Here is a 17,201-nt window from a genome sequence, read left to right on the forward strand (position 1 = left end):
CACCAATGCCCCACAAACACAGAGACTGTAAGGACTGAGGATAAATTTGTGGATTCTTTTTACACTCACTGAGAAGCCTCAGTGAAGACTTCTACTTTTCTTCCACCATTATGGTGTGCATGTTGTCAGAATGTACCTCAATGTACCCTTCTTCATATTTTCAGTGCCATTTTAATGCCATTCAATGACATTTTAATTTCTCATTTTTGCCACATAAGATCATTCATATTTAAGATAAATTTAGACAGAGAAATTTCACGTGACCTATAACACCATCTGGAGATATGAGCTTACCTGTATGGTGTGCTGGAGGCAGGTAACCTGCATATCCTGACGCTGTTGTGTGCCTCTCCTGCTTTGGTGACATGGTTCCAATGAATGGCTCTGTCACAAAACTCTACTGACCAATCAGAAGGCTTGATCCAGAGGCGAGATGGCACATGTCTCAGAGGGATGGGGACTTTCCCATTGACAGGAATCTCCAGCATTGTGAACCCTGCAGATGGCAAGAGCCATAAGAGTTACCTGGATTATCATCCTCACAAAATTATTTATTTATCCGATGAATGCCTAACACCATTTTTGAGTACATTTATCAAAAGTGGACTAGAGGAAAAGCCAGGAAAAAAAACTCATAGCCCTTCACCAAGTACATGTATATGAAAACCTCTAGATTACAGCTCAAATCCCCCACTTCCTACAATCCTTCACCTCCTACAATCCTCCACCCGATAAATCTTGCCCCTCCTACAATATTCCACTTCCTACATACATTTCATCTTCCACCTCCCACATGTGTAATCAACCACCTCCTACAATCCTCCACCTCCTATAATCCCCAACCTCTTGCAATCTTCTATCTCCTATAACCCTCCATCTCCTACAATCCTCCACCTCCTATAATCCCCAACCTCTTGCAATCTTTTATCTCCTATAACCCTCCATTTCCTACAATCCCCCACCTCCTCTTGCAATCTTCTATCTCCTATAACCCTCCATCTCCTACAATCCTCCACCTCCTATAATCCCCAACCTCTTGCAATCTTCTATCTCCTATAACCCTCCATCTCATACAATCCTTCAACTCCTATAATCCTTTACCTCTTGCAATCTTCTACCTTCTATAATCCTCCATCTCCTACAATCCTTCAACTCCTATAACCCTTTACCTCTTGCAATCTTCTATTTCCTATAACCCTCCATCTCATACAATCCTTCAACTACTATAATCCTTTACCTCTTGCAATCTTCTATCTCCCATAACCCTCCATCTTCTACAATCCTTCAACTCCTATAACCCTTTACCTCTTGCAATCTTCTACCTCCTATAACCATCCATCTCCTACAATCCTTCAACTCCTATAATCCCCAACCTCTTGCAATCTTCTATCTCCTATAAACCTTCATCTCCTACAATCCTTCAACTCCTATAATCCTTTACCTCTTGCAATCTTCTACCTCCTATGACCCCTCATCTCCTACAATCCTTCACCTCCTATAACCCTTTACCTCTTGCAGCCTTCTACTTCCTATAACCATCCATCTCCTACAATCCTTCAACTCCTGTAATCCCCAACCTCTTGCAATCTTCCACCTCCTATAATCCTCCATCTCTTTCAATCTTCCACCTTCTTCCCTCCTCAACATACTTGTATCTAGCTACACCGGGCAAACTCAATCCGGTTGAATTTACTGAACTATACATTGAAGCATTCGGAAATACAACCCCTGATATTAAGGGCTCTCCAGCATTTCATTCAATATGCACAAAATGCTTAATTCAATCACTCTCTAAAGTTGAGAAAACAACAGAGACAGGATCTGATACTAACTGCATGTGTTCTGACATCAAGATCACGTGAGTTAGCAAACCACTATTAACACAACTCCATTAGCCCTAGTTACCATTTTCATTTGTGTGGACATTTTCCATCCTGACATTGACTGTAGAAGGAAGCTGGTTCACCAGCATTAGAGCAGATCTCACGGTCACCACCTTCTTGGCACTTCCTTCCTGTTGGACATCAAACACTATCCGAGCTGGGGGTAGGGCAGAACCCTTGAAAAAATGAATACATATATGCTGTATATAAAAAACTATGCAAGCTAGGGGCATGGCAGAACCCTGGAAAAGATTAATACATATATGATTATGCTGCATATCACTCCTGACATACTGAAGCAGCAGTGAAGTGTTGTTCTTATATGCTCTAGTTAACAGGAGATACTAAGTGTTGGCGTCAGATGTATCATTTTAAGGGCTTTATAAACTTCTGAAAGTACATTTCCACATACCACACTTTATGTGAAATACAGTTTCTTCACAACTGGCAATAGCTACGATGGCTGACTAAAAATACATTATTACATTATAATATCAGAAGAATTGCTGATGGAAGCTTACAAGCCACTGCTTTATTAAATATCACAATCATACGTAATGAGGTCAAAGGATATGAAGTTGTGGGTTAACTCACACAGTATAGTAGGTCCTGGTGTGCACATAGAGCCTGTTTCTTAGGTAAAACATTTACTCTGTTGAAGGTGATAGGGTATAACCTCAACCTCAGTGATAAACATACAGGGTGTCCCAGAAGTCATGCACCATCCTGATTTTAATTTTTTCTGTGATTCAGATTTAATACTGATTTTGAATTTTTTGCTCTCTTTCAGAGTTAATTATAGCTAATAAACTAACAGTACAAGAAAGAGTTGAATTGGTTTTTATGTTAGGAAGAGATGGGGCAACACATCACTCTTTAGCTCAAGCATTCAACCTTAACCTGGATAGTGCATGACTTCTGGGACACCCTGTGAAATTTTTAAATAGACAAGTCTACGTTTCTTTTAATTTTCTACCTCAGTGCTACAAGGCTTGGTTAAGTGAAAATCTTATACCAGTCTCCTCCTTATATACACCAAACAGATTGAGCTTAAATACAGACCAAACTGATACTAGCCTAATTCCCCACCCTTATCGCATATGAAAGACCAATTTTCAGTGCAATTTATACATATATTTAATTAGATTTTGATGACAAAACTACATTGGCCAATTTGAGGGCTTCACAAAAAATATGATTTTATCAGTCTACACAGAAAAATGATTTAAGAATATGCTTAAATAAACACTTTGCACACATGTGAAAAGGTTGAAGAATTACACTACCTGTTTGATTGCAGGCTTGATTTCTGCAGCAGCATGTCTGAAGTAGACTCCTACTTTGTCCACAGAGACTGGCGAGACTCTCTGCCAGCCATCCACCTTCACTACCAGCTGGTGTACACGAAGCTCATGGGATTTCTACAACAGGCAGTCGCTACATGGAGATGTTTTCACAAAGCATGCTAAGCACTGATAAACTCAAGGTAAAAACTTAAAAAGGCAATGACAACTCCTTGGCAAACAGTATACAAAACTGATTTTGCCACATGGAAAACATCTTGCAAAGCACTAATAAATTCACAAAGAACAGTGATTTGTGTACAGAGAACTGTTCACACAAAGCAATGACAGATGTAAGGAAAATTTTTTACAACGCAACAATCGCCGTATGAAAAAATGTTTACAAAGCAATGCTTGCTGTATTAAGAGCTGTTTACATGGCAATGATTGCTATATTGAGGGCTGCCTATAAAGCAATCACTGTGGTATGGAGAACTGTATACAAAGCAAAAGCAACTATTGTCAGCAAACTCTGGTAAATAAATTAAACGAGGATGAATTATATGTCATTCAGCCCACAGTTCACTGTTAAACCCTTCTGACACAACCAAAATTCCAGTGGCTTTACATCAGCAGATCTCACCTAGTGCCTCGTTTTTTCCCTGTCCTGTATGAAGAAGGGCACCTGCTGACCAGGACTCATCCTGCTGAAGAAGGATGGTAATATGTGTATAGATGTGTGTGTATATTACTCGCCTTGTGCCTCATTTTTTCCCTGTCCTGTATGAAGAAGGGCACCTGCTGACCAGGACTCATCCTGCTGAAGAAGGATGGTAATATGTGTATAGATGAGTGTGTGTATCGCTCACCTTGTGCCTCATTTTTTCCCTGTCCTGTATGAAGAAGGGCACCTGCTGACCAGGACTCATCCTGCTGAAGAAGGATGGTAATATGTGTATAGATCAGTGTGTGTATCGCTCACCTTGTGCCTCATTTTTTCCCTGTCCTGTATGAAGAAGGGCACCTGCTGAAGAAGGATGGTAATATGTGTATAGATCAGTGTGTGTATCGCTCACCTTGTGCCTCATTTTTTCCCTGTCCTGTATGAAGAAGGGCACCTGCTGACCTGGACTCACCATCCTCCAGCTAGTGGCTTGGATATAAGCCTCATCCAGCTTCTGGGAGCGATTCCCTGACGGCACTCTGTCACACACAAACACACGAATCAAATCAGAGCATCAGTGAATACTTTGCTTTTCCAACACCAAATTCTTATTTCAAATTCTGATGAGCCATCCATGACAAAATACAGTACTCCTTCAAATACAAGCATGGCTAGGGATCTAGATGTGCTCCACAAACAACTGGAGTGTTGCAATAATTTGGGCATATGACAGTGAAGAGGTTGTCAAGACTGAGATGGATGACAGTTATTCTAGACAGCGTAATTCTAGACAACGCAGTTGTCATCAAGGCAGACTTTAACCCAAAATTGTCCAATGCATTAACCAGGGTTGTTGACAATTTACTGTTTTATATTTTGCAATTACAAACATAAATGTTCTGTGCCACTGTATGACATTAACATACTTGTGGAATCTGAAGTACTTGTAGTTCAGGAACTTACTTGAATAAAGTGGCTGTTAATGTCAGGGACTTACTAGAATAGAGTGGTTGGCACTGTCAGGGACTTACTAGAATGGAGTGGCTGTCACTGTCAGGGACTTACTAGAATTGAGTGGTTGGTACTGTCAGAGACTTACTTAGATGGGGTGGTTGTCACTGTCAAGGACTTACTTGAATGAAGTGGATGTCATTGTCAGGAACTTACTTAGATGATGTGATTATCAGTTAGGAACTTACTTAGATGGGGTGGTTGTCACTGTCAGGAACTTACTTAGATGGGGTGGTTGTCACTGTCAGGAACCAGAGCGTACTGCCTGTCTCATTCCTCAGAGTGAATGGAACAAACGGGACTCTCCTTTTAAGGGAGTCAGAGGTGGGAGAACCAGGTGACTGAGTCAGTGATGATTTCCCACCTGAGGGGGGACTGCTCTCCTTAGGGCTGTAAGACAGGTGAAAAACACATCATAAAAAAGCTGGTGTGACCTGACTGGAGCTTGATATTTAACACTCAAAAGCAACAAGACTATGATAATTCATCAAAAGTCAAAACTAAGGGAAAAATCCACTCAACATCCTGAAATCCAGAATCTACAACCGTCCATTATGAAAAAATATATTAAAGCATGAAAGAGTAAAACTATAAGAAGAAAAATCCAGTAAACATTAAACACAGTAAGGCCAGATTCCTCTTTCCAGCCACCATAAATGGAAGAGTTTTTACTTTACCTGTCAGTGACTTTATAGTAGTCCTCTGTCCACACTGATTTGGTCTTACTATACTGATCAATCAATGTACTGGTCAGGTTGAAATTCAACACTTCAGAGGCTGAGATAAAATGAAAAACCCAGATCAACAAAATCACTTGTAAGCTTTGAAACATAGCATTTTGTAAACATATAATAGATAAATAACAGAAGTGATTCCAGCAATGGCATGACATCACAATAAGAGTTGCACATGGGAAGGTCTGACAGCAACCAGCAGTATAGTCATGGGTTTCCTCCCAAGCTTTGCCCGGTTTCCTCCCACCATCTTCCTACCCACTTTCGCATCAGTGAAATACTCTTCACTACCATGTAAAACACCACTCAAACAAATACATACATAAAAAAATCAAATAAGAGTTTGATTCTAATTTTTTTTTATATTAGTGAAGAATGTTCATGTAGATGATGTTATAATTTAGAACACACTGTGCTACCTGTCTAACTACATGCAGATTAGAATCCAATAGTTCATAGTCTGATGGCAGCTTATGTACAAACAATGCCCACTTGTAACTGTCAAATTGAAGACTGACCAATGGTTGACACGACATATAATGTACATGCTGATCATGAGATCTCATGGACCTTTGGTTAAAAAAGAAAACAACAATCCTTCAGCAGCTTATCCTACCTGATATTAACACATCTAGTTTATTATCCACTTGTTCCCAGACTACATTGCACCTGTCGAAATAGCAAGAGAAACAATTTAGTACGCTATAATAGTAGATCACCCTCACTAACAAACAATACAAAAGAAGTTAACTGTGAAAGTCTCCTCAAAAAACGATTTATCCTACGTGCCAAACCTCTAGCCGTAAACTTTATATTTGATTTATGTGATTAAAGTTTAACCATCTTTAAGAATATTTTGATGATGGATGTCCGTTTTAAGGGATGAGAAAAGTGAAGCGCCTTGAGTATGAAACACAGCTTTTGACAAGTAACTCTACATGATAATCACAACTGATAACCGTACTTGATAATCAAACCAAGGGAGAGCAAGAGATCCCCAAAGAACTTCATGCCAGAGTACATGACAATACTCACTAAACCAAGGAACGGAGAACAATAGAGGAAGGGGAATGTAAACTGGTAATTAAACCTGTAAATTGCTCTTGACTTGAAATCACATATCATGGATATTATATTTACATTATATGACTTTCGGTAATGCCAAAGTGCAAATGGAAAAAAAAGGTGTGCCTCACCTCCAGGGCTCCACAAAGGGTTCCCACCCAGACAGTGCTCTATTGTAATAGTCCCCCGTCAACTGGAACATGGCTTTCCCACTCTTCTGATCCACAAAAGACTGGTGAAATGTGGTTCCTGAAGGACAAAGATAAGATTTATTTCTCTATTTTATTGGTTTTCGGGTGGTGAAAACTGTAAATTCTCTCAGGAAATCATTATCCTTTATCTGTAAAATATACTGGAAAAGAGCTGGATTGAACTCTGTAACTTTATTGGCCAAAGACTGATTTTTATGGTGGGAGCATAGCTTTATACCACTCAGCCAGGGTAAAGAGAAATAAACTATACAAGAGAGCAGACAGCATATTTTGACAAGCAAAAACACAAGAACATCAAAGAAGAAAATTCTGGTTTGGATTCATTTGGACTATTATTATTCCAACGATTTTTTCGGAAATATACAGGCTAGAGTTTTTGACCGATTGACATGAAATTTTGCCGTAATATTTCCTCATGTCTGAAATGGTGCGAACAGCAATCAAGGTTTTTCTAGGTAACGTGGTTTGGCAGCCATATTGGATTTTTTATGAAATCGTTTAAAAATCTTCTTCTTAAGAACCACTGAACTGATTGTTTCGAAATTTGACCGTTAGGAGTGACAATAAGTTTGAGAAAATCGTTCATTTCCGGTCCAAACTTTGGAAGCTCACCATTGGTCAAAGTTATGACATCACAAAAGGTTTTGAAATTTGAATGTTTTTTAACGTATTCTGGTATTTTGAGTCACTGATTCAGAATCTGCTTTTAGTTTTTGCATATCTTTGTAACTTTTGGAGATATAGTCAAAAAACAAAAATTTAGTTACGTAATTTCAATGACCTGTAACTCGAGAACTATAGTAGCTAGAAATGTGAAACTTGCACCAAATTGTAACCTGAAACATGCTCTTTCTGGAGTATGCCAACGGATTTAAGCTACGATCAACAGTTTTCTCACTAGAAACATTTAAATGACAACAGTCAGGTCACAACTTCCCCAAGCTGTGTTCGTTTAGATATAGTAGAGTTGTCTCCCACTCGACAGTATACAATGATAACTACAACAGCAAACGACATGGACCCCGGCCGAAACTGCTTTGCAGTTCTAGTTATTATTATTCTCACCAAAACTGTAACACGTCTCTAGAGAAAAATATTGTGACATGGCGGCCATCTTGGATTTTCATGAAAACCTCCAAAAATCAGTTCTCCAGAACTGCTGATGTGAATGAGCTGAAATTTAAACTGAAGCTGCACAAAGCCTGGGCTTGTTAAGTGTTGAGAACAAGAACTTTCTTGGTTCAAAACTGTAAAAGCTCGCTATTGGGTGAAAATGTCATGTGACCAAAAAATCCGTTTTTGCTAATAATTTCAACACTTCTTCAGATAATGTCCAGCAAATAGTCCTATCTGATGCAGTTTTGGATGATGATTCTGAATGTGCAGTTTTGCAAAACCGGATCTCATCAAAACTTCAAATCGGTATATCTCCTAAACCAATGACACTAGAGATGCAATTTTAAGGCCTAACATCATCCCAAGGCAAGCAGACAACTTTTACATAGACGGAAGTGACGTCAGCAAACAGGAAGTAGTACAAGCTTAAGTTTGAGGTAAAAACATTTGACAGCCATTTTTTCCAAAACGCAATGTCCCATTAACTTGAAATCGAGCGCACATAACAAGCTTTCCATGGAGGCTATTTGGACAGAAAAAGGATGCAATATGTATGCAAATTAGGCTTTGACTGATACATATGATGTGGCGTCATGTGGTGTGGGAAAATGAAATATTTAAATCTGAAGATTCTTTACATGCTATCTGACCTAGTTTGACTTCCTGATATCGAAACCGGCCTTATTTTCGCTCTGTCACAAATTGCGATCAAAATGCAAAAAAACGCAATTTCCCCCATTTTAGCAGGTCAGGTGACAGAAAACTGTTACAGCTGTAAAGCTAAAAATCTCTGTGTATAAAGGGCTATACATGTACTATATGTATGGTGAAAATTGTTGACCTGTGTCACAAAACACAGGACCACGTACGATTTTAAATAATGCCCAAAGGCAGATTTACCACATTTGGCACATTTACATATACATGCTATATAGTGTAATACAATGCGAATGACCAGCCAACGATGTGTATCTGGATATGTATTGATTTTCGACCAATAACTTATGTCTCATATGAGAATTGCGACTGCCTTTGGGACTTAGTTACATATATGACAGAGTGGATAGTGTGGAAGATGCTGTGGAAATTTTCTCCAACTTGCCCTAGTTACAGAAGGATTTAAACGCTAACCGTCTCCCAGCTGTGTGGTGTGACGCAGGTGTGTCTCGGGCAGTTGAGCGGCAAAGATGATTGACGTCGGGATATTGACATCATGCAGACTGCGTTGGGCTTTTACAGCTCACGCCAGTCAGTCATGTCAGAGTTCGATCCCAGCTTAGCGAATCTGTCACGTGATGAAAATTTAAAGTATACTGCTAGATATAGTTTGATGTTCTGATCACGAATCTGGTCGTTTTTCTTTTCTCTGACGCACAGTTTTGTCGTGAATTACCATTAAAGTTCAAAAAAGCGCAATTTTTCCCCATGTTTGGAGGTTCTGCGACACAAAACCGCTACAGCTGTTGAGCTGAAGTGTCTTAATAAATGCTTGAGTTACAGTGCTTGAAAAATTGTCCAAAGTCTGATTTACTATATTTGGCACTTTGACCTCCTCATATTATATGATGCATTAACATCCTGATCATGAATCTGGACTTACTTCTTTCCTGCGAAGTATAGTTTTGCTATAAATTGCAATCAAATTGCAAAAAAGTGCTATTTCCACCATATTTGGAGGTCTCGTGACAGCAAATTGTTACAGCTGTAAAGCTGAAAATCACTGAGTGCAAAGCACTATACCTGTAATCTACGTAGGTTGAAAATCTTTGAGCTGTGTTGAAAACGAGGGGACATGCATGCCTCCAAATACTTTCCAAAGGTCAATTTACTCCGTTTAGCACATCTACATATACACGCTATACAGTGTACTTACAATACACTGATGACTACGAGGAATGTAGGCTTTCTCATTAAGTTGGTTATGTATCTATACATGGACACCATTACGGTAACCGGGAGTTACACCGTATAGGCCAGCAATACCGGCTTGAACCCTGGCATCGCTGCTTAAGCAGTTATATTTGTATATATAATTCTTTTGTTTGTTACCTGAAGACACAATCACATAACCAAATTCTGTTAAGATTAATATCTGTAAGAAATATGAATTTGATTAATTTATTTGATTGTAATCTAATGCCAAAACTAGAGATTTTTCATAATGGCTGTCAGTTCTATGTTCGAATGAACAGGAGTGCCCCGAGTTAACCATCACCCTTTGGAACCACACTGACTCATTCTCTTCTGTGTGACTTAAATATATGCACACTTTACTAATGAAAGGACAAGTCTTCAACAAATGACAGACTGTATAAAATGGCCACACATGTGTTGTTGATCACTTATTGTACATGTACCAAAGCACCAAACATTGCGTGTCCAGGAGTGACCTTCTGTGTCCTAGCAATGTGTGATTCTGAATTGTATGTTAGTCACTTCTTTGTGACTTTAGTGGGTCAATGTGTTTTTGTTTTTTTTTTTAATTTTTTTTTTTCGTTTCATAATGACAGCCAGATACATTAGTACATCATCCTCACTTACCATTAAAGGAAATTTCCGCCAGGGGGACATCTGCATCTTGACAATCATCTATAAAGCAGATACATATGGATGTGGCCTTCAGCTACAATCAAATAAACACAACATATGGTCATACAAGGTTTCCACACAAGCACAGCCAGAGATGCATTTGAAAACAAAACAATAATAACTCAAAAATCAGAAGCAAACAACCTCTTTCACATGTTGAATTGTGTGTTTTTGTTTCTTTTTTTTTTTTGTTTTCTCTTATAACCCGGAAAACAAAACTTACGGGCCAGTTATTTTCACAGTAGCTTTACCAAAAAATAAAAAAAAGTGTCAGTGATAGACGCTAAGTTCAGTATTGCATTAGAATAACCCACAAGACTTTGTGTATAAACACAGGTCATTATTTATGCTACTATTAAGAATAGGGTAGAGTTCATTATGAAAAATCTTGTTGAGACTATGACAGTGTCTGTCTGATTCAGAAGGAATAAAAAAACCTTTCCATCACTGCACTTCACACAATATGCTTGCTTTCCTGGCTCTGTCCAACATGTCATGAGAAGACATTTTCTACGACAAAAGTACTTTGGAATTGAAGCCTGTGATTGGTTAAAAACACTATATAAAACCACTCTTTCGTGAAAGTCAGGCACTTCTACCTCTAAAGCTGTGATGTCCAGCTCATCTTTGGATTTCTCCTGCACTGGTGTGAGAGACACGGGCGTGGCATGACTGGTCAGCCAGATAGCCGCGTCATTGATACGGCCCCCACTGGCTAGCAAAGCCTTCTCACAGTCTGCTGGACGGAAGCCCAGGTTGTGAAGCTGTTGGACTTTCTGATCTGAAATGAACAATGACACATATAATATGTAACAAGTTATGAAAGAACGGGATAAAAGCTTTAACAAGCAAAGCTTAGGCAAAACATGAAAGGAAAATAACAAGACCATTCAGTCAACATGTCTTAGCCAAAGGCTTGAGTCGATATGTGAAATTCAAGGGATTGAATATATTTTATAGTCACAGAAGTTCTGCTGCCACCAGCCAATGCTGGCTTTTGGGCCAATCAACAGGCTAACTTAAGTTTTACAGCAACCAATCACAGGGAAGGTTGACCAGCCAATCAAAGAGCAGGCAGTCCTTTCACCAACCATATGAGGGCAGAATACATATAGGTCATTCACATGAAGCACATGGCACAGTCTGCATAGCGAGGCTTATCAGGGTAGACAAGGTTTAAAGTTAATGTGACTCCAAATTTGAATGTTAAAAAAGAAAACTTGAAGGGAAATAGCAAACTGAAGTTCTAATCAAGCCCATCAGGAGAGCTGCTCCTTAAATTTTTAGGTCTAGGGCAAACCAACCCACCAACCAAATCCTTCACCAATAAACTTGCTGGGCATCATTTTAAGCCTGTTGCGTCCAGTCATAAAATTTCATTTTCCACTGTCCCTATACTGTACAAGGCTATCATTTTTTTGTACAGCATTATCAGTCATGTGATTACAATGAAGCCTTAATGTCAATCCCAATTTAGGACAAGTGTTTTATTAACATGACAATCTTCCAGATATTCTGGAGCCGCAGATGACTCTGATGGAACAAATAAACATCATTTCCCTAAAACTGGGAATTCTGCACTGATAATGGTAACTTTACCACTTTGAAATGAACCTAGTATTACTCAGTTCTCAAAAGATTAAAACATTTCTTTCTACCTGTGTACGCCTGTTGGGAAGAACCTGGAGCCTTGGCCTGGTCAGCCAGTTTAGGGAGGGTGTTGAGGATAGACAGGAACAGCTTCAGGTCATGGTAGGACAGCCGGATGTTCATCGTGTTAAAACTCACCTTAGAGAACAAAAATAAATGGCAGTTGTTTAGTATTTAATTTCAAACAGTGTGTTCATCAGATGAATTATGTTTATAATTGCTTGTAATAGCAGCAGACACCTGCTAAATGTGTTTCAACACATTAAACTGCAAAAATTCACAGCTTATTTTGCAAAAAATCAAATATTTAAGTCTTTTCTTTCTACATGTAAAACGTCATTAACAGACAAATTTAAAAATTAGTCCTTAATATAGAGCTATAATAAAAAATATACTGTGTTATTTTATTTCACGGCATTTTATCTACAATGCTAGTACTTATTGAAATCATGTGATGTTCAAGCTCCAAATCCTTTATACATAGATAGCAGCAGAACCTACCAATGTAGGCTTTCAAATTACTCAACTGATGGCTCTAAATGTATCATAAAGCTTACTTCCAGCAATAATGGCTTCTCCAGATCTCGTGTCACATCTAAAAGTCCTGCTGATGCTGACTTCCGTGGCTTAGGGACAGGGTTAGCATTCAGCTCTATTGATATTGTCATGGGATCGATGATGGATAGGGCCGTTTCTTCCTCCGCCTCTAGAGAGCAGGAGAAGACCTCTAAACTCTGTAGGCTACAGGACAATGGCCGCTCGTTGGACTTAGGTTTATAGGACATCACAGCTGTACACTGGAAGAACAAGATTAATTGGTTTTATAATATGCTAAAATAACCTTGATTTGCTTTATCTATACATAAATATTTGAAGAGTAATAATTTTCCTTTGGTGCCTAAAGAGTACTACACATCAGGAATATTTACTAGGGATTTTACAACATTATTTTTATACACATCAGGAATATTTACTAGGGATTTTACAACATTATTTTTATATACATCAGGAATATTTACTAAGGATTTTTACAGCATTATATTTAAAGGCCAGCTTTCAAAATTTGTACTGTGTGACTATGTGAAGACGCTAGAATGTGCATTGTTACAATATCTGAACAAAGAGAGTTTACAACAGTAACAGAAACTGGAAGTAAAACATCAAGAACAAAGACAAAGAAGTTTTTCACCTTAAGAATGACAGCACTGGTGTCACACACTGTCATATCCTCTACTACCACAAACTCTGTGTCCGTCACGTTCATTCGCAGTTCAAACGGGGCCTGAACCTACATGGATGAGCAGGTGTGATAAGTGTTAATAAGTAAGAACAAACAATGCAACAGTCAGAGGCAAATACATGCAATACTATTACAAACTGAAGTATTTTCAAAGAAATTTTTAACTGGCAATACACTTTTCCACATAATCAGGATAAACGCCTCATAATAACTTATCACCAGGTCTTCCACCTGAAAAAATGCTTTGAAAACTATTTTACACAGACTTGTTCATCATGAAAATATTCCAGTTTACATGAAGTTATATAACATCTCCAAACAAGGTTTAATTGCTCTAGCCTTACCTTACAGTCTTATAGCTGGGACCATGTATGTACCATTTTGTCATTATAAGCCACAATTAAGATAAAATAAACATTTTCAACCAACTAAGTTCGAGCTTTTAAATATAGATTTGTTTGATTTGATTCCGGAGGAATCCGGGCAGAGCCCGTGGGAAACCCACGGCCATCTGCAGGTTGCTGGCAGACTTTCCCACTTACGGCCAGAGAGGAAGCCAGACTTGAACTCACAGTGACCACATTGGTGAGAGGCTCCTGGGTCATTACGCTGCGCTAGTGCGCTAACCAACTTAGCCACAGTGTAGATTTGTAAACCTAAACGTGTGTGTATGTACCATTTTTCCATCATAATTCAAAGTTAAGATACAATAAGCATTTTCCACCAACTGAGTTTGAGGGTTTCAGTATAACTTTTTCAAGTTGATGAGGGGCTAAATTACCTTGCACAACCCTTTCCACTGTTAAAACCCTTTACACTATTACAAACCCATGTACCGTTACAAAAACCTGAACTGTTACAAACCTGTTCAATGTATGGTCCTCTCTTGGTAACGATTCCTCCAGACACTGTCAGAGGGCTCTTGGATTTGCCTGGACGTGGTGAAGCCATGCTGTCAGATTGAGACCTGATGAACGGCTTCTTTTCTGGGGTTTTACTCTCCACTGACAAAACAGGATCACATCACATAGTACTGAAAATCTTCAAAGAATACAAGTGTTTACACACACTATATAGGGGCCTTTTTTAAAGGCACTATACTAAAAAAAACTGACTAAGTTGTACATTTTGTCATGACCTGAAGTTCGTAAACACAGGGTATGTAGGTTAACACCCAAAAACATAAAGTTCCATAATTGTTTAGCACAATTATAAATGGAATATTAATTTTTTAATACAAATAGCTATTTATTATAGAAAAGTTATGAGTGTTGTATTTTTCCAAGGCTTAGTTCAAAAGACATTTTGATCTGATATCATTTAAAGTTAACATGCTCCACAAATAAGCTGGCCGAATCAGTACCCCTCTGGAACGGGTCATCAGCTGTGGTGAGCAGGAAGGTCTGTACGGTGAGCAGCCAGTCCACAATGCACATGAGACGCATGTTGTTCAGCAATGCAGTAAAGCGACTGAAACTTTTGGTGGAGCGGAAGTGCAGCTCCATCTGCATGCTTTTTGGGCTTGGGCGGTGGTCGGAAGGCTTGAGGATGTTTGCAAAGACATTTGGGCGCTTGTTTTGGGGGACATCTGAAATACGCAGATATTTTTAAAAACATTTTAACCTTTTGGAAAAACAGAAACAAATATGAAATCTACCTGATTTCAGCATTAAATATTCCAAAATGCAAAACTTGAAAAGTGCATTTACTGAACTGGTTTCCCCTTTCAATACAATACTACAAGTCACACTTTTGTTACCAAGTATCGATAACAGAGAATATTCTGACCACTTGTCTTAAGAGATGGTCTGCAAACCATGGCACTAGATTTAAAATCCATCACAGCTGATTATCTACCTCATACAAATCCTGCTTTTGCATTCTCCATCTTTCACTGAATTTGCATTCAACAGTCAATAAATGTTTTTAATGTCCAATAGTATCAATATTTTATTATAATGCAAATGTTTATATACTTTCATATATTCACCCAACACTATTATCATTCTATAATGCATCAATTCCTCTTAGCTAATTTTAAATCAAACGAGAAGTCCACAATATATAAGCAAACGTAAATTTCAGAATATCTGTACCCTCGTACTGCTAGTTTATATACACTATCAAAATTGATTTTCACCTGGTCTCCCAGTATTCTGTACTTCTGAATCATGCTATGTGAATACTAAAATAAATAAAATCAAACTTATCACTCACTGGTAAATCTCGTGTCCGTGACAGCAATTTCATGTGACACCAGGTCCACATCGCGTGACTGGTCTGAGTAGCTCTCGAACGACAGACGGGACTTGATGAAGCTGAGTTTAGCTAGTGAGTCTTCGGTGTGGTGAGCAGTCTCATGGTGAGCAGTGAGCAGCTCCACCGTCACGTCATTTAGGTCTATCACCATGGAAATGCACTTCCACACGTCACCAGTCAGAACAGTCTGGAACATAAAGGTACAGCCAACTCAACTCTCCTTCCATTCTTGCATCATTATTGTAAACATACATGTGCAGTGTAGCCTCACTATAGCGCGCCACTTTGAGGACAGGTTCCTGAGCGCGTTATGGGCTACCTGTCACTGTAATGAAATGACCTAGGGATTCATTATATAGGGCTACGGTATATAGGGCTACAGTCTTACAAGTCATGATTTTGCCACAGAACGCTGTTTTATCGATGCAAAATGTGTTTTGTGACACGCCTTCTTATTGTTAGTTTATTATAAACGCATGAGATTTTTTGTTACCTAAGGATTCAAATATTTCAGAAAAAGTCCTAAGAGTCATATTCCGCAAAGCTTTCAAAAAATCCCAAACTCATACATGTATTATTAATAGTGCTAAAATTACTCTGAAGTTTGAAAAAGTTTAAAAAAGGGATCTGCATTACAAATTTTATGAATGCTTGTGAAAGGTAATTATTTTAGCTATTTTAAAATGTTAACAAAAATTCCTTGGATTTGCGCTGATCCATTACTGGCCCAAAATCTCTCGTATAGTCTCTTGAATTAACCACTGCACTTTTCTTCATCTGTTCGTGAGACACTAAGTCAGCATACCTGTATTTTGGGGTCCTGTAGGTGTGACATGAGGGGTCTCTGGAACTCCTCCAGGGGTTCTCCCAGGTTATGATCCAGAATCCCCCGCACCAGTTTGTACTGGGTCAGATCCAGACTGAACTGGACAGAGGTCAGTGTGCCCTTGACGCAGAAGTCAGGAACTGAATGGCTGATGTCCCCTTCAAGGTTCCTCTCTACCTGCAGGTTCAAGGCACACTTCTCGCGTAGCAAATTACCTCCCTGAAACAAAAATGAGAGTGAATTTATACTTGTGTGTAGCAGCAAGTACATCCTTAAGTTACCGCAGCACCTCAGTACATTCACCACTAAGAGTTAACCACTAAGATCCACACAGGTAATATTTCTGCAATATTATGGTGACAATACCTTATACACCTCATCTACCTTTACAACAACTACAAGCCGTTTTTTCAGTGGAATTTATGTATACAATTATTATGAGGATGGCACTAAAAATTTGTTGGTGTCAATAAAGATGCAAGCTTCAGAAAACTATGCAAATTATTGCTCTAAGCCCCATGGTTCTCTCAGAACATTATTATAAAATATTGGTTGCAGAGGTGGTTGAAAAGGTTGAAGAATTCGGGTACCTTCACGAACTATCACGAGTCAGCTGTTGGAAGTTCCAGTCTCTCTGTCTTACAATAGACCCTTGATTAATAAGACTGT

At 38.8% G+C, this 17,201-nt stretch overlaps 1 protein-coding gene across 1 annotated transcript in view; it reads right to left on the bottom strand.

The window, feature by feature from the left end:
* Positions 1–17,201, bottom strand: part of LOC135461261 (intermembrane lipid transfer protein VPS13D-like) — a 73,773-nt gene that overhangs the window by 25,918 nt on the left and 30,654 nt on the right. The window contains 17 exon segments of the mRNA XM_064738269.1: positions 295–496; positions 1,906–2,059; positions 3,170–3,304; positions 4,243–4,369; positions 5,064–5,231; positions 5,519–5,618; positions 6,192–6,244; positions 6,772–6,889; positions 10,510–10,591; positions 11,157–11,338; positions 12,216–12,345; positions 12,765–13,004; positions 13,397–13,495; positions 14,312–14,451; positions 14,811–15,035; positions 15,665–15,893; positions 16,512–16,751. Coding sequence (XP_064594339.1) covers positions 295–496; positions 1,906–2,059; positions 3,170–3,304; positions 4,243–4,369; positions 5,064–5,231; positions 5,519–5,618; positions 6,192–6,244; positions 6,772–6,889; positions 10,510–10,591; positions 11,157–11,338; positions 12,216–12,345; positions 12,765–13,004; positions 13,397–13,495; positions 14,312–14,451; positions 14,811–15,035; positions 15,665–15,893; positions 16,512–16,751 — 2,624 coding nt within the window.

This window comes from Liolophura sinensis, chromosome 1 (genome assembly GCF_032854445.1).
Source record: "Liolophura sinensis isolate JHLJ2023 chromosome 1, CUHK_Ljap_v2, whole genome shotgun sequence".
In the NCBI taxonomy this organism is placed as follows: domain Eukaryota; kingdom Metazoa; phylum Mollusca; class Polyplacophora; order Chitonida; family Chitonidae; genus Liolophura; species Liolophura sinensis.